We start from the raw sequence: 19,388 nt of genomic DNA, 5'->3' as shown, positions 1-19,388 counted from the left end.
TTCTGGACATTTCATATAAATGAAACAATGTAGCCTTTCCTGATGGCTTCTTTCACTTAGCATAATGTTTTCAAGATTCATCTATGTTGTAGCATGTGTCAATATGTCATTCTTTTTTATTGCTACCAATATTCTATTTGTAGGAATATACATTTATCCATTCAACAGTTGGTAGATATTTGGGTTCCTTCTATGTTTTTGGTTATTATAAAAAAAGTATATGCTATGAACATTTGTGTACAAGTTTTTATGTGGACATATATTTTAATTTCTCTTGGGCATATACCAAGGAGTGGAGTTTCTGGGTCATATGGCAACTTTAATATTTTGAGTACCTTTCAGACTGTTTTCCAAAGTGGCTGCATCATTTTAAATCCCCACCAGCAGGATATGAGCACTCTAATTTTTCCATGTCTTTGTCAACACTTATTATTACCCGTCCTTTTGATTATAGCCTCCTAGTGGGTGCGACGTGGGATCTTATTGTGATTTTGATTTGCATTTCTCTAATGACTAATGAAGTTGAGCATCTCTTCATATGTTCTTAGGTGTTTGTGTATATTCTTTGGAGAAATGTCTCTTCATATCCTTTGCCCATTTCTAAATTGGGTTGTCTTTTTATTATTGAGTTATTAGAGTCCCTTAATTGGTCTAGATACAATTCTCTAATCAGATATATGATTTACAAAAAATTCTCTCATTTCTTTACATTATTTTCTCTACTTCCTTGATGATGTCCTTTGAGGCATAAAATGTTTTAATTTTGATGATGTCCAATTTATCTGTTTTTCCTATTGTTGCTTATGCTTTTCATGTTATACATGTGTATGCTTTTTTTTTTCAGTCTTAATATGGCAGCCTGGTACAAGTGTAGGCTTTGGTATCACAGTCCTATTTTAATATTCTAACTCTGCTCTGGATAAATTATTTATGCTCCCTCAGCCTCAGTTACTCATCTGTAAGGTGGAGATAATACTAGGACTTATCTCGAATTATTGTGGGGATTAGATGAAATATGTATGTGAAAGGCTTAGAATTTTACAGTGCTATAGTAAAATTCTCTTAACTTTAGCTGGTACTGTTGTTACAATCCCAGTAATAATAAATTCAAGGGCTCTGAAAATTAAACTAAAGCCAAGTAGATTCTGTAAGGAAGCACATAATAATGTACAGCTGTAATGTTTTATAGACAACATTGAATTTGGCCCCCTTGGAAACCAGGTAGGGTGGTCATAGTAGTTATTATTTCCAGCAGGAGCTGCAGCTAAGAGATCTTAAGAAGGGCTGTTTCCAAAGGCACATGACTGGGAATGATGGAGACAGAGTTAAAACCTAGAGTTTTCTTCTTAAAATCATGAATTCAGTTTTTTCTATAGCAGATTTGTAGTAGAAGTTGGGTGACTGGAGTTTTGCAGTCTTCACGATGAAGTTTTACCTCAGATCATCATGTCCAGAAAGAAAAGAAAGCAATTTTATGGGAAATTAAAATTGATAGGAAGCATTATAAGAGAATTATGGAATTAAAACATATTTGACTAGAAAGTTTATCGTCACAGATAGTCATAACAAGTAATGATGATAATGATATGTACCTTCTTTAATTAAAGAGAACTCCCTCTTTGTTTCCAAAGTGATACATGCTCATAGTTAGACATTAGAGAATACAGAAAAGCAAAATATATACTTACATTCCTAATACATTTATATTTAGAAGCATCTTGTAAAATGGGCAGGTTGAATTTGTATTTAATGTTTTGATTCATTAGGCGTGAAGTTAAATTAATTTACATTATGGTTTTAAATTCCGTGCCTCTGGAGGATTTTTAAGAGTTGGTTTGTGGTCATTTGTTGAGCAGCAAATAATTATATTTCCAGATCTGAAATTCATTGACTACATTTACTTCACTGTCTACTCATGTAGAGAAAGAAAGAACTTTCTACAATTCTCTTGGTAAAATTAGAGCTTTGTGAGAAATTAACTCTCAAACAGAAAAATAGATCATCTTTAGCAAGCAAAAAGATGGTTGAGCTGACTGAAGTGGTTAACGATTATAAATTCACCATTTTATAGATAAGCAGCAAACACTGTTTAATTAGCTTGTGGAATCAGAGGACAGGGACTCACTGACTTGACCCTCACCCCAGTGCTGAGACTGGGGGTGCAATCTCAAAGCCTGCAGGTTTTACACAGGACTTTTAAGAGCTAGATGCCCCTGCTCTTTCAAGTTTTATTTTCACTAGCACTCATTGAGGAAAAATATATCTGACTATAACACCAGATCTAAGTTGGTAAAACAACTGTGACATTTGAAGTGCTATTTATATGAAATTTTTTTTTTTAATCCTTGTAGAGATGAAATGACTTCTGGTCTCAAAATAATCTTTCCCGTCCTAGCCATTTACCAGAAAGCGAAAAAACAAAAAAACAAAAACAAAAACCCTAAAGCAAACCAGTAGAATATGCTGCAGGAATTAAGATTTACTGTCCTCTAATCAAGTGACCCCTCCCCTTTCCTCTACCTGAACTTCACCATTTTCTTTAGTTAGGATTATGTAGAATATTTGGGCTCTTTCAAACTCATGGTAAATATATTAATTGATGAGGGAATCTCTAGTGCATTTTAAAAAAGTAATTGAGAGTAATTTTTACTTCGTTCCTCAAGTATTAATTATTTCATGCAAAAAGGAAAAGGCTGTTAGTCTTTGAGTGTTGCAGTTTGTTGATATTTAGAAGTGTCATGTGACCACAGATTTGAATTTGCTGTTTTATTTTATTTTATTTTATTTTATTTGGCTAGTTAAATCAAAAGTAATGTTAAATACTGTGGAGGCATGATTGTTTTATACAAACAAAATCATTTTGAACTAAAAAGATCCGATACCTGACCTTCATCTTAAATTCTAGCAGATGAAAATGTCAGATGCCTCTGTTGGATTAATAAAAGCCAAATGTCAAATGGAAAAATGATTGTAAGCTTTAATTATGTGGTTTTAGGGGGATAGGTTTCAAGAAAATCAAGGCTTTAATAGTGTCTATAATTAGAAAATTCATTATGAGGAATTACAAGTCACACTGTATCTATGCAAAAATTGGAAGTTTTGTCTTAAGAAATGAAACTAATTAAATACCATTTCATTGTATGTGTCTATTAAAAAAAATTCAAGTGATAGCATTTATGCTCAACAAAACCTGAAGTCTCTTACAGTAAGTGAAGAGTGTGTCTTGGGTACTAGACTTTTTTTTTTTTTTTTTGAGTTAGTTTAAAGACTTAGGATGTAAAAAATGGTATACTTTAGGGATCTCTGTCTGCTATCCCATAATTAATGATTAGCTAGTTTCTGTTAGAAATAGCCGAAACTTTGAAAACTGTCACAGTTTCTAAGTAGACCAGTTTATAAGTTCGTTTTCAATATATAGTGACAGGTTATGAATGAAAGAGAATACGGTCAATTAGAGGTGAAAGGAAGCGATGTTGGGGGCAAATTCGAGGAGGAGGAGGAATAGGTTTTATTGCTTTTGGTTATTCCAGTGTACCTGCCTTGCTAATGAAACACCTGTGCACTCACTGATTTTTCATGGAAGAAATACTGAAGTAGGTAGGAGTCCTGACGTGGCATTCCTAAATTCTATTCAAGTGTGTTTAACCCACTCAGGCTTATTCAGAAGGAGTGGTGGCTGAAGTTTTGCAGTAACTAATATTTCGTATAGTTTCTACGTGTAGGTACCTGAGGATTTTTTTTTCTTGTTTTGTTTTTGTATTTCTAGGACTGACTTGAGGTTGGCATGAAGACTTCCTTGAGGAGGCAGAAATTTCATTTACTTTTTTTAGTTTGATCTCACAAAATAAATTCTTTCTCTACGATAACTTTGGTGGTTGTCAGGCAGCCTGTTGTTAATTGATTTTAGTTCTCACAATTTACCTTAGGTCAAGTTTCTATTTTGGGTTATGAATATAGGTTTACCATAGTTAATCTGTCAGAAACACTGAATTATATTAACAGTGATAAATGACTAACTTGAATTTTAATACCAGTGAATGTTTGTTTTGATGATGCCTAGCTATGGAACTCGTGATACTCAGAACTATATGTCATGGAGTAACACACATAATAAAATAGGCACAGATAATGCAGGAAGCATTTTATAAATGCAGCCTGCAAATTGTGTTACTTTAAAATGAGCTGGAAATGCATCTATGGGAATGGTGATCAGTTCTTAGACATGGACCCAAAGAGGTGTATTTATTCAATTTTTAAAAGAAAGACTTATTTTTTAACTTCCTGCATATGTCTTTTGGTATTGTATTTACGGATGGTGAAATTCTCTTTATTTGTAAATTTAGTTTCATGTTTTGATCATTTCAAGCAGACTGAAAATGAAAGGTTTATTAATAAAGTATATTTTTGTTTTTACTAGATTTCTGTAGACCACTTTCCATTCTCAATGCCATTACCTTTGATCCAAGTCTTTCTACCATCTGGCAGTTAGTTGTCTGCTGCAGTTGGCCCTTTCTGGCTGAGCTGATTTTAAATTTTCAGGAACTTTGTGAGCTGCTTGTTAAGTGCAAATAGTATTAAAAGTTAAATGATTTAAACTTAAAGCTAAATATATTAAAACAAAGGTAATAAAAACTAAAGTTTTCACTATCTAATTATTATTCTTTATGCTATTGAGGTCATGCTCATTATATCTAAAAGGTAAGCATACTATATTATGATATGCAACTGGGTATTTCTTCTTGACTCTTTGTTCAGTGACTTCACATTGGGTGGCTTCAAGTTGGTCATGGTGGGAATATTTACACCACAGAAATTGGCAAACGTCATGAGTCAGGTTTTTTTCCCCCTGGAGAAGGGATGGTTAAAGATCTGTCAGCACACCATACCACTGCCTGCAATCTGCTAGCTTTTGGTTTTCCTGCTTCTAGACCCTCCTTCCAGCACTGTCTAGAACAACCCACATACCTAATCTTCCTAAGCAGGGAGAGCTGAGCATAGTAAAGGAAGGAATGAAGTCGAAAGAATGTGGCAAAAATCTAGTTTTTGGCATTTAGCAACAGCAAATTGAGCCTCTCTGAGCTTCCATTTCTTTATCCTTAAAATCGGGCAGTGATCCCTTTTTGTTCTACCCACCAAGATTTTCATATTAAAATCACTGTGTGCTAACATTTGTGAAAGTGTTATATACATATAATTTTTTGTTTGCTAATAGTAAACACTTTTGATTAACCTTTTCACTTTTTTAAAAAATTTATTTTATTTTATTTATTTATTTTGGGGAGGAGGTAAGTAGGTTTATTTATCTATTTATTTTTTTAGAGGAGGTACTGGGAATTGAACTCAGGACCTTGTGCATGCTAAGCACGTGCTCTGGCACTTGAGCTATGTCCTCTCCCCACACCTTTTCATTTCTTAAGTTTATGAAGCCTTATAACCAACAGAATGGAGTTTATATCCTAAATTGCTGACCTAGATTTTTCACAGCCTAACTGCACCCCATATTTGCACATGTGTGTCTAGTGCTTAATTGGATACTGGATGGTGGGCACTAGGTGGGTGGATGTGCCTTGCTCTCTCAGACGATGCCCACTACAGGTGCTGCACCATCCTGGCACTTCTTTAACTGCTGTGTTCAGACTGTCTGCAACTATTTTCATTCTTGTTCTCCAGGAAAAATTGCCAGTGGATTACACTGGGCAATAAAGATGAACTTAATTATCACCCTCTGTTGAGGTTGAAGGTTCTTGTTAAGATGCAGACATTGCAAGTTAATGGAAAAAACCCGACATATTAAGCCAGTGTCACTTGTTGGTATCTTAGTCAGAAATGGTGGATAAAACTACTTAGCCCTTGAGCTGGGCCCTAATTCAGTTACATTTTAAGGAAGGTCAAGTTGTAGAGACATCAGGAACATAGAACAGGGGCTGACTGAAGATGGTGGAGACCAGGGAAGTATAAACAAGAATCTGGACCCTTGGGGTGGGTGGGATGAAGGTGAACATCAGAACCTTCTGCAAAGTTTTGCCCTGAAACAGTCAAAATGTTTGCATTTGGCATGGCATTTCCTCTTTTTATTCTGATGGCTTTGCTAGAATACTTTTCCTATTATGAGTTTATTTTGCCTCTCAGAAATTGCTGAAAGACTCCCTTTTGATTTTTGCTGGGTAACATGCATTTTGATATATTACCGAATTCTTAGTGGCACCAAATTTTAGAACTCTCTGAAGAAAAGAAAGATGCTAAGGGTAAAAGCATATGTTGGGAATCACTAATCCCAAGTCCAATTCCTTTCTTTAATAAATATATGAAATTTCACATAAGAAAGGTTGTGTGTAAGATCATTTGATCAAATTTCATTTAGAAGTTTCTCTTTGTATATGATTTCTTTGTTTTACGGTACTCATCCTGTCCCTCCCTCCCTCTTTTGTTTTCCTTTTTCTTTGTTGTCTTTATAGATTTTCTTATCTCTGTGAAGACTATTTTGACTTAGTCATAATAGTAAGAAACAAAGTATGTGAAAATAACTGAAGTATCCTGCCTAATTATTTACCATGCCAGCTTTTCCATCATAAGTTGTTATTTACTAGAGGAGTAGTGGGCAGATGTATGTAACTGCTGTGGGGTGAGGAGACAAAACATAAGGAAATTTTGATCCCTGTCTTTGTTCATAAGTGATGATTAAGTCAGCACATCGATGCACAGTACTTAACCCTCCAGCTACAGTCAGTTCATTCAGCAAATAGCTCATTGCTGAGTACTATGTGTTACAGTTAACAGAATTATATAAGGGTATTGAGGGTCTATTTTCTTCTTATTCACAAATCATTTTATATTTGTAGTAATAGAGACTAGACTTCTGCAAACTATAAACTCCTAGTATCAGGTTATTTAGGGGAAGTTTCTTTCCTTCTTTCTTTTTATGAAGAACACCACTTTTAATATAGAATGTTGAGCAGTTGGTTTTTCCCTCTGGGAAGGATTCTACCATCATTCTCAATACTTTTTGACTAAGCTATAGTCACATCAGTTCAGAGGTGTTGATGGTTTTATACAGTTGTATTCGATAAGATATGAGTCTTTGGTGTTTACATAAGTTGACTTATTTTATTCTCATATTTTTTGATTCAAAAATTTTTTTACAGAGGTACTGGGGATTGAGCCCAGGACCTTGCGAATGCTAACCCCGTGCTCTACCACTGAGCTACACCCACCCCCACTCCCATTTTCATATTTATGTACCATCTTCTACACGCTAGAAGATTTGAAACTGTATCTGATTCCAAGTCTGTATTGGAGATGAAATGAAGTTAATATTTCTGTCTGTCTCTCTTCTCTTTATTTTAGCTGGACCAGACCAATTTTGAGGAAAGGTTATAGACAACGCCTGGAATTGTCAGACATATACCATATCTCTTCTTCTGATTCTGCTGATAATCTGTCTGAAAAATTGGAAAGGTATGTTCATGAACATTGTTTATTAGTTGAAGAGAGAAAATATTACTTAGAGACTAGAGAACTGACATTAAAGGGCTGAAGTCTTAAAATGGCATATTCAAAATAGGAATTTTTTTGATGAAGTCTTGATCAGTTAAGAATTAAAAAAATGAAAGGATGAAAGAAAAAAACCATTTTCCTGAGAAAGGACTTTTTTTCCCTGAAAAATACATATTTGAATTCTGGGAAGTTACCTGTTTTTAAGGAACATTAAGTAGATTTTTTTTAACATTTTTTATTATTAAGTAGATTTTGTGAAGACTGAAATACATCTTTATAAAGCAAATTGTGTATACTTGCCTCCAAAATCTTAACACGTGAATGCAAATGTATACACTTGGAAATCTTAAGGTAATGACTATTGGGTAAAAATTTCTTAGTTTTGAGTACATATTGAATGCCAGGCATAGTGTCTCTTCTCCACCTCTCTGGAAGGAAAGCATCATTATCTCCATCTTATAGAAGAGCAAATTGAGGCCCAGAGAGATGATGTAATTTTCCAGCTAATAACTGATCAAGCCATGGTTCAAGCCCAGGTTCATACTCCCGGCTTCCGCAGGAATAGTGTTTCCCAGTGCAAGGGGGTCCTCTTTTTTTAAGTGTATTGGTTATAATTCTTTTGATTGTCAGTGACAAAAACCCAGTTAATTAGCTTAAGTAAATAAAAATAGGGAATTTGTTGGCTCTTGTTGTCTACCTGTGTGAAAGCTTAGATAGAGAACTGGCCTCAGGGGCTCAGTGGAACTAAGGACTGGTTTTATTCTCTCAGACCAGTTTACTCCATGCAATGGGTTCTCAGAACTCTTTGCTCATATCTTTACAGACCACAGAGGGAAGAGCGGCCAGATGTGAAAAATCCCAGAAACTTCTGAGTCACGAGTACACTCCATAGACCAACAACAGTCTATGAATGAACTAGACTGGGTCTTGTGCCAGCAGTACAGGGTCTGATATCAGATGATGGGGAAAAGGGAGAGGGAGTTGACAAAAAAAAAAAAAAATAGAAGAGAAAAAAAAATATGTAGCTACTTTTTTATTGCACCAAAATAAAATAGTTGAGTAGACTTGCAATTTGTTTACCTTATGTTCATTAAACTCATTGAATTTCTTTTGAAGTTTTAAGATAAATAAGATATTCAACCTTACGTTTTCTTGATTTTATTCAAAGAATTAGCTAGTGGGAGTAATAGATTTACATTTCCAAGATCAAGGACCAACTCCTGTTCTTGAACACTTTAAGTGCCATGAAGGCAGGGATATTTTGGTGTTTTTGTTTTCGTTCTGTTTATAATGTGCCTGGAATAGGGTCTGGTATATATAATCGTCCCTTGGTGGACTGACCCTCCTTGGGTACTGAAATCTATGGCTGCTCAAGTCCCTCGTACAAAATGGCATAGTATTTGCGTATAGATTACTTATAATGCCTAATACAATGTAAATAGTTGCCAGCACATGACAAATTCAAGTTTTGCTGTTTGGAACTTTCTAAAGAACTTTGTGTGTGTGTGAATGTTTTCCATCCCCAGTTGCTTGAATCTGTGGATGTGGAACCTGCAGACACAAAGGGCCAGCTGTAGTAGGTGCTTAGTAAATATTTGTTGAATGAATGAATGATGATTAAATGTGAGATGATTAGCATTATGTAAAAACTTGCAATACTGCTGAAGAGATAAATATATAACCATAATTTATTGTAGGCATATCAGCAAGTTCAAAATAATTTAATAGATACTCAATATCTAAGTTCAAGATAGAGGCTGAGGGAAAGATTAATCAGAGTAGGGTTAGGTTAATCAAAACTATGTACTCCAAGTTCATTTTTATTTGTCGCCTAATGGAAGACATACACCTGAATTTGTAGGATTATCTGACCTAACAGATTTTTCATCTCAGTTTTCATTGTGTCTCCCATATCAATTCAGTTTTAAAAATATACTGTTTTGTTTCAATTCAGCAACTCTATGCCAGCATAAGTGCATAAACTCTATTTTTGTCTTTTATTTTTGTATCTCTTCTTCACTCTATTCTTTCTTTTTTTAATATAAAATTGTTATTTAGAATTTATTGAAACATTTTGGAAGAGTGACATACCACTGATAGTACTTTGTACCTCTGCACTGAGAAGTGACCCCAGCCTCACATTTCTGTGACTTGTAACAAAGGCCCTCAGGTGGTTACCATGTGATTGGGGTACATTGGCCCATCTGGCTTAGTCTGTGGTGGTGGAGTTGAACCCTGTGCATCACTCTTGTGTGCAAACCACACATCCATTCCATGATTGTAGCTAAGCTGCAAACTTGATAAGTATAAAATTTCTGCACTTATGATTCAACTCTTGGTATTTGGAGGGCTTAATGGGGCTGTTGCCGTACTGCAGGAACCACACCACCAACTCTCGCTGCTAATTAGTTCCCTTAGGTTCCAATTGTTCATGTCCTACCATTAAAAAAAATCCCCCTAATTACCTTTTTCTCAGGTTTCTACCCCATTCTTCACCTCCCTCCCCTTTTCTTAATAGCTAACTTCTCTTTGCTCTCCTGGTCTTCTTCTCTCTGTCTCTCTTTCTTTTTTTAAACATCTCAGGTCCCTGAAATGTGGTTTCCATGTCTATTGTGTTCCTAAAATGACAATGACCAGGTTCAGCAGAGGCCTCTTAGTATCAAACATGTTATCTTCCTACCATGACTTTGCTGTTGATGACTTCTTCCCACCTTGAAACCATTTCTTTGGTTTAGTGCCACCTCTCTTTCCTGGCTTTCTTATCTGATTAATTCTTCCTCTGAAAGAGAGGCAGGATCTGCCTCCAAATTTAGCTTCTTACCCTGTTGTCAATCACTGAATGACATAGATCGGAGGCAAGTCTAGTGTGTGAGTGAAAGAGTGGGGAGAGAGTAAGGAAATAGATGGACGGCACAGAGTAATGAGGTGTTATAGATAGTAAGCTTCTTGCGGAAGCCAGTGTCCATGCATGAGTTCCATGACTGCCAAACTTGCCCTCAAATCTCAGTAGTGTAGTCTTCCTTTAGAGTAACTGAGAACCACCTCTAGTGATGGTAGATGGTTAGTAATGAGGGTAGGTGTTGATAAAATAAAGACTTTCCCGTGAAACTTCTCATCTCTGTACAGTTTAAAAATGAAGGTGAGGGTAACATTTAGGGATATATTTTATCCACTTGATAAGAGAAGAGGGGTTTTATTAACAGAAAGCAATGACAATAACTTAAATGTAATCAGCTGATAATGTATAGTATTTAAAAGAAAACAAAACATTTATTTAATACCAACCATTTTTCAGACTATTTAATTTTGATTCCTACCAGAAAACATAGAATTTGATTCTGTTCTAATTTTCCTAAGACTTTTATTGTAATAAATGACTTTAGTAGGTGTAAAGAAGTTTGATGGCATTTGTCTCATACCCCTACATTTAAAAATGAAGTCCAAACAACAAGTTTTTCTAATGTTAAATCACAGAAAAATCCACCTGACTTTAATCTTGTTTTTCAGTTTGACGGTTATATTTTATAAATCCACTACAGTTCTTAACAGGTAATGATCAAGAAGTGAAGGGGAAAAAAATTAAATATTTGTCTATTTTTTGCCTTGTTCCAAGCATAGCAATGTGTATTCATCAGAGTCATACTTTGCCTACCTCTTGCATTCTTTGTTTTTTAGAAATCCAAGACCTTTCTTACTCAAATATTTGCATATGCCTCTTACTGGTCCTACTTTTTATTCTTTTGCAGAGAATGGGACAGAGAGCTGGCCTCAAAGAAAAATCCCAAACTCATTAATGCCCTTCGGCGATGCTTTTTCTGGAGATTTATGTTCTATGGAATCTTGTTATATTTGGGGGTAAGGATCTCATTTGTAAATTCATTATGGATAAAATAATTACATTCATTTTTAATGATTACAAAAGGACTAGGGTAATCTAATACACAGATAAAAGGGCTAAGCTAACTCCAAATACCAAGAAACCACTAAAACTCTAATGGAGGCAAGTAAAAATGCTTTAGAATTAAGATGTCCTGGAACACAGGTGGAAATTTATAATTTAAAATGGGTTCAGTAAAATAAATTTCTTTTAAAAATTCTTTTCTGTTATGATTCCAAATCACATTATCTTACTGGTATAGGAGATTGCTGGTGACTTTATTTTCCTGTATTCAAAAGGAGAGAGTCAGAGACAATATCAGGAGAAGAATTCAGCCAATTACATATATGAGTGTTTGTGGTATTTTGAAATCATATCTACATGATGAATTATTTCAAGAAAAAGTAGCAAACATTTAAAATCTGGCAGCAAGTTACTTATGCAGTACATTTTCTCAATCTCCTGTGTCTTTATCTTTATGATGGCTGCTCCATGCCTGAAGACCCCAGGCTTGGTGGTATTTAAGTACAGTCTGGGATGTTCCCCAGCTGTTGTCAAGTGTAACGCTGATCTATAATTTTTTATATCACCAGAGAATCATTTTGAATCCTTAACTGTAACCTATAAAAGTGACAGCAAGTTGAAAAATTATTTAGTCTTCAAAAAAAGACTGTACACAATATTTGCTTTGGGAGGTTAGGTACCAACTGGATTGATTTGTGTTGTAATTATATTGGTCTTCATGCCTCTGGGGGTGAGGGGTGCCACAGTGTCTCCAGAAGATATGACATACAAGTTGCATTGCTTTAATAACTTGTACTTAATACACACCAGATAAATAGACTTAAATATTTATTTTGACAAAGATGACCACATTTAGGTCTAGAATGCTTTGTAATGCTATTGATAACCTCCTGGAAGAAATTCTTTTGAAATTGTCTGTCTGTCTATCTATCTATCTATCTATGAATCAAATATTTATCTCTATAGAAAGCTGCAGCAGTTGTTCATAAATAGGAATAAAGTAGCTGAAGAATTCATTTTCTCTTAAGATATCTTTGATGTGATTTTTTTTTAGAGTACCCAGAGCTTTGGGAAACAATTTTATCCATAGCTTCTGGCTCTGTTTCGTTTACTTTTAAAAAACATGTTTTGTTGTTTGCCTTAATGACACACTGTATGCTTTTGAATCTGTGTGTAGAAGTACAGTTCACTCGGGCTATATCCTATAAGAGTGCAGCATTCTCAATAAATCATCATTGGATTGAAGTAAATGGTGTTTCAGACAATCGTTATGGCATAACCAAGATTGTGGTGAAACTCAAAATTTTCTCTAGTAATGTTCACATCATATGCTGCTCCTCTTGATTAACATAAGCGCAACTAAGCAGAAGCTGGAAGAGAAATTGAATGATTAAGCCTCTTTCATGCTCTCTGTGACTTGTGAGATAGTTTATTCTTCTAGATTCCACCAGCATGGAAATTTCATGTGAACAAAAGCACTCACTGAAACATGAAAATTTAGATGATACTAATACATGAAGATATTTATAAATTTCATTTGTTGGTCTGGTATACACAGATCAAAAAATAAACAAGATATAGTTTAATATTTATTGAGTACCTGATCTGCTCCAGGTTCAGCAATAAGCCCTTTACAAAAATTATTTTATTTAATTCTCCTAATAACTCTATGGAGCAGACATTATTATCTCTACTATACAAAAACGGAAATCGAGATGCAGGAAATTAAGTAAATTTTCCAAAGTTATGCATATGGTAAATTTGAGCGATAGCCAGGTCTCTTTGGCTCCAAAGCCTCTGACCATCCCGTCAGATCAGATTAGAATCGCTGTGATTATATGTAGGTACTGAACAGAATGGTGACTCTAGTAATCAGTCTTGGATCTTCTGAGCTTCTTTGCATCTTCTTAGGAGATACAGGTTAACAGAAGGTTGAAAGTTGAGCATTCTTCCAGAGTCATTTCAGGGCAAATCTGAAGAAAGTTCAAAGTGGGTAGCAGCACAGGGAAACCAGCTGAAATCTTCCCACTCACCTTAGGAAGGAACTTGTGAAATCCACCTGAGACCCAGCAGTGCTAAGGATCAAACGCATAGACAAAATTAAAGAGTAGAAGCATGGAGTGGATTTGGAGAAGGACTAACTTATTCTTAAACTTCTGAAGCTTTTAAACATCCCAGAAAAAAGAATCTTAAAGGCTTTCTTGGTGCATTAATTACCCAGGGGTGGGAGGGGGAGGGCTGAGTGGTGTTCCCAAGCTAAGCGGAGCCTGAGAAAACAGGTCTGGACCTGACAGCATGTTTGAAGGGCAAAGTCGATTTCCATCCGCTCAACTTCTACTGATAACCAGCAGAGTATGAGTGAGGAAAGGAACTGCTAGGGAAAAGCAGTTGAAATGTGTTCGGTAAGGAGGCATAGAGAGGAAATTTACATTGGCAGTGGCACAGGTGTGGTGAGGCTGTAGGTTTCTCACCCTTGTCACAGAGAAAAGGCCTCGCTGACACCATGCCATTTTAAGTAGTGAAAATGCTGAAAGCTGTTAAGTCTTAAAGAATTTATATAATTGTTGTGGTCATTGAGATGAGTGCAGCTTTTCAGGGCGCCTGATTTTTCTACACCATTCTTTTTGTCCTTTATAGGTAGAAAAGAAGGAGAGAATTTTGCTATTATCCTAAGACTGCCATCCTTTTAAACTACTTATACCAAGTTATTATTTATACTTTTTATAAATATGGTATAGTATTTATCATATTCTTTCTAGACACGTCTTCTTTTTTCTGTGTGTGTCATCTTGGTAATTTTTTAAGTTTCATTAAATGAGCAGGGATTCTTAAAGTTGCTATAACACTATTCTTGGTAAAAGGTGGACATACTTTAAAAATGTCCTGTATGTTTTCAGTCCCTCTAAACCAGATAATTGTGGTATAAAGAATATTTGATTGGTTTCAGGACTGATAGAAAAAGGACTGTAAAATTTGCTGTTGACTGTGGAAGGTTAAGAAAAAAAGGAAATGCCATTGTGAAAGAGTTTATCTCTCTGCAATTCTGATGTAATTTTAAATCGTATTAGCTAAGGCCTCTCATCATTAGGTACTTGGTTTTTCTCCATTTGACTCAGCAGCCAGATATAACATTCTCTTTAATATTTAAGACTCCCAGCATAGAGGAGAAACTGGCTGTTGAAGAACTGAGTGTGAGTCAATTAAGGACAGTCAGAGAGAAGCCAAGTGAAGGGAGTTCTGTAAGCAGGTCACTGAGAGAATGTGGTAACAATACATTTATTATGATACAAAATTCATAAGTGTTCACTCAAATATATTCCTGATTCCTCAGCAGCTCTGGGCACATTTCCATCATCAGATTGAGATACATGTCAGTGCAACTTGGGTCAAACTAGTTTTATTATTTAAATTTCTTAAACCCCAAGAAGTTTAAGGGCATAAAGAAGTCTTAGTACTTCTGCTGCTAGAGTTCTCAAGTACTACAGTCTGTCTTGCAGAAGATCTTTGTCCTTTGTGTTTTGACAAAGACATTGGAGGGCGTTTGAGTTCAAGCATACTGCTAACAAAGGGAGAGTGTTTTTGGGGAATCCTGTACATAGATAGTCTCTGGTTTAGGCACTTTGATTTACTAATACCCCTTACATGTAAGGTCAGCATCTCCAGCATATCTTCAAGATGCCTCTTATGGAGGATTCTTTTCTCAGCCTCCCCTCGCATCCCCCCATATCTGGCCTCTTCTCTCACCCCAGCAGTGACTCGAATGCTGCACTGCCTACATTCACCCAGTATCCTGGACATTTCCATCCTCTGCTAGAACCCCCATCTCTAACACAATTGATACACTTCCTTGTGCTACCTCCAGCATTCTACCCAGTTCCCGCGACAAGATTTCGAAAATCATGGGGTTTAGATTTCTTTGAAACATTTTTTACTTTAATCTTTGGAGTAACCAGCAGCCCCACACAGATAATGTGTGATTTAATTTGTCTAGGATGGGCTCTGGGATAAAGTTCCTCAGGTGATTCTGATTGTGAACATTATCCCTGAATGCATCTGACTTTCGCTAGAATCTAAGGGGGAACTGAGGGATGGTACACATGGAACTTTTCAGTTTGATTTTTTTAAATGATAATACTGAAAAAAATTTAAACGTAAAAATAAATACTAACTCCTTTAAAGACAGAAGGGCAATGTTTCTCAAACTTTTATGTGTATACCAGCCACAGCCCCCCTCCCATATGGCTAAACGGCAAATTCCGATTCAGGGGGTTTGGGTAGAACCTGAGATTCTGCATTTCTAAAAGCTCCCAGGTGATGATGCTATTTGCCTCAGCACCATGCTTTTGAGTAGCAAGGACTTACAGGGTCATGGAAGAAGAGGAAGTCTAGTTAGAAGTTACAGTTGTGAAAGAAGTAGGTGGGCTAATCATGGCTAAGGAGCGCCTGATACTAAAGTGACAGAACAGAAATCCCACTGCTAGTAAATATGGCTGATGTTTTTTTCCAAGGTCGCAATGTTAACTGTTAACTTCCTGTGTCTTCTTCTGGCAACTCTCTCTCAGGACTCCACTGGAGTCATGACATGTGTGGCACGCATTGAAAGTGCTTTATATGTACTGATTTGGGGGAAGAATAAAAACAAAACAAACATTTAGATGGTTTTATATAGAAAGCCAACACATTTTACCTATTCACTGTTTATAGGCTGCATAAACAAGTAAATTGGTAACATATGTGAAAATTTATTTTGCCCCACCATTAATATTTTAAAAGGAGATATTCATTATATCCAGAATATGACAAGTATTCACTACTCTTCACTTTCATGATTTTATTATAAAACCAATTCTTACTTTGTTATAAAATTCAAGAGTCCTTCTCTATTGTTATACCAGCGGGTTAGGTTTTTATGGCAGTGTTGAACACAGTGGTGCTTCCAGAGCATTTAGTATTCATTATGTGTGCTTTTGAAGGTGAACCTAGGAATGTAACACCATGTCTGGTAGGATATTTTATCAAAGGCAAAATATAGCTCCTGTTCTTACAGATGAAATTTTAAAACAGAATCAGTTTGTAAATTAGGAATTGTTTGTGACCATGTACTTACAACTTAAACTGGGTATGAGGGGGCTCAGTTTCCTCCTTCCTGGTATAAGCATGGTGCCTCTTTACTTCCTGTAGGTAACCAGTATCCAAGAGTGACTAAGTACAATGTGGTGAAAGTATCCAGTTTCTAGGATCTCTTCTACCTTTTAAATTATGTGTCTGTGATATGGGGCCTAGAGATATGGTCTTTATCATAAATTACAGTGATATTAACTTATAACTTGATTTGGTAGGTTGATGTTGATGTAATCAATGCTTGACTTGATCTGAGAGAGAACCCTCATGCCATACTGTAACATTTTCATTTCAATTTAAGGTTGTGAATAAGAGGAAGACTCTGGAATCAAACTGTCTGGTTCAAATCCCAGTTTTACTGCTTGCTAGCTGTGTGACACTGAGCATGTTATTTAAACTCTCTGTCTAGATTTCTTTAATTATAAGGTGGAGACAATAGTAGCACATATTTCACAGAATTATTGTGAGGATTAAACAAGTTAAGCATGTAGAATAAATCCTGGTACACAGCAAATGCTTCATAAATCTTATTTTTATAACATTGTAACATTATTTTTATAACATTATAACATTATTTTATAACTATTATTATATCGTTAAATACAATCTCTACCTACGTTCACAAATACTCCTATTATTTGCATTAACTTACTTCTCCCTACATGCCATAAACAAGTCTTAAATTACCAATTTGGTTTTTATCGGTTATAGGAAAATATTTTGTGCATGTTTAAAAATGATACCTAAATTCTAAGCCTTCCTTCAGAAATTAAAATTAATATTTTAACATATCTTCCATTGTTGCATTTTCTGGGTTAAACCTACTGTTGCTGCTATATCAGTAAGTCCAGAAATGTTTTCTTATAAAATATGAAGAATATGACTTTTCTAGTAAAGACATTGCTGGTAATAGTAAATAAATCAATAAATACTCAAAGGAAAATAAACACTCAAAAGAAAATACCAAAAGCAAAACATTTTATTTTATTTTTTTAATTTTTTATTGATTTATAATTATTTTACAATGTTGTGTCAAATTCCAGTGTTGAGCACAATTTTTCAGTCATTCATGGACATATACACACTCATTGTCACATTTTTTTTTCTGTGAGTTATCATAACATTTTCTGTATATTTCCCTGTGCTATACAGTGTAATCTTGTTTATCTATTCTACAATTTTGAAATCCCAGTCTATCCCTTCCCACCCTCCACCCCCCTGGTAACCACAAGTCTGTATTCTCTGTCTCTGAGTCTATTTCTGTCCTGCATTTATGCTTTGTTTTTGTTTGTTTGTTTGTTTTTGTTTTTGTTTTTTAGATTCCACATATGAGCGATCTCATATGGTATTTTTCTTTCTCTTTCTGGCTTACTTCACTTAGAATGACATTCTCCAGGAGCATCCATGTTGCTGCAAATGGCGTTACGTTGTCAGTTTTTATGGCTGAGTAGTATTCCATTGTATAAATATACCACATCTTCTTTATCCAGTCACCTGTTGATGGACATTTAGGCTGTTTCCATGTTTTGGCTATTGTAAATAGTGCTGCTATGAACATTGGGGTGCAGGTGTCATCCTGAAGTAGATTTCCTTCTGGATACAAGCCCAAGAGTGGGATTCCTGGGTCATATGGTAAGTCTATTCCTAGTCTTTTGAGGAATCTCCACACTGTTTTCCATAGTGGCTGCACCAAACTGCATTCCCACCAGCAGCGTAGGAGGGTTCCCCTTTCTCCACAGCCTCTCCAGCATTTGTCATTTGTGGATTTTTGAATGACAGCCATTCTGACTGGTGTGAGGTGACACCTCATTGTAGTTTTGATTTGCATTTCTCTGATAATTAGTGACATTGAGCATTTTTTCATGTGCTTTTTGATCATTTGTATGTCTTCCTTGGAGAATTGCTTGTTTAGGTCTTCTGCCTATTTTTGGATTGGGTTGTTTATTTTTTTCTTATTGAGTCGTATGAGCTGCTTATATATTCTGGAGATCAAGCCTTTGTCGGTTTCACTTGCAAAAATTTTCTCCGATTCTGTAGGTTTTCTTCTTGTTTTATTTCTGGTTTCCTTTGCTGTGCAGAAGCTTGTAAGTTTCATTAGGTCCCATTTGTTTATTCTTGCTTTTATTTCTTCTAGGAGAAAATTTTTGAAATGTATGTCAGATAATGTTTTGCCTATGTTTTCCTCTGGGAGGTTTATTGTATCTCGTCTTATGTTTAAGTCCTTAATCCATTTTGATTTTTGTATATGGTGTAAGGGTGTGTTCTAGCTTCATTGTTTTACATGCTGCTGTCCAGTTTTCCCAACACCATTTGCTGAAGAGACTGTCTTTATTCCATTGTATATTCTTGCCTCCTTTGTTGAAGATGAGTTGACCAAAAGTTTGTGGGTTCATTTCTGGGCTCTCTGTTCTGTTCCATTGGTCTATATGTCTGTTTTGGTACCAATACCATGCTGTCTTGATGACTGTAGCTCTATAGTATTGTCTGAAGTCCGGGAGAGTTACTCCTCCAGCCTCTTTTTCTTCAGTAATGCTTTGGCAATTCTAGGTCTTTGATGGTTCCATATAAATTTGATTATGATTTGTTCTAGTTCTGTGAAATATGTCCTGGGTAATTGGATAGGGATTGCATTAAATCTGTAGATTGCCTTGGGCAGTGTGACCATTTTAATAATATTGATTCTTCCAATCCAAGAGCATGGAATATCTTTCCATTTTTTAAAGTCTTCTTTAATTTCCTTCATCAATGGTTTATAGTTTTCTGTGTATAATTCTTTCACCTCCTTGGTTAGATTTATTCCCAGATATTTTATTACTTTGGGTGCTATTTTAAGCAAAACATTTTAAATTAGGCACTGAATCTAAAAATATGA

At 35.5% G+C, this 19,388-nt stretch overlaps 1 protein-coding gene across 1 annotated transcript in view; it reads left to right on the top strand.

Moving 5' to 3' along the window:
* Window positions 1–19,388, top strand: part of CFTR (CF transmembrane conductance regulator) — a 251,363-nt gene that overhangs the window by 111,829 nt on the left and 120,146 nt on the right. The window contains exons 4-5 of the mRNA XM_072964621.1: window positions 7,345–7,455; window positions 11,241–11,349. Coding sequence (XP_072820722.1) covers window positions 7,345–7,455; window positions 11,241–11,349 — 220 coding nt within the window. The remainder of the gene's footprint in view (window positions 1–7,344; window positions 7,456–11,240; window positions 11,350–19,388) is intronic.

The sequence above is a fragment of the Vicugna pacos genome, chromosome 7 (assembly GCF_048564905.1).
Source record: "Vicugna pacos chromosome 7, VicPac4, whole genome shotgun sequence".
Lineage (NCBI taxonomy): Eukaryota > Metazoa > Chordata > Mammalia > Artiodactyla > Camelidae > Vicugna > Vicugna pacos.
This window is presented reverse-complemented; position numbering and strand designations above follow the sequence as displayed.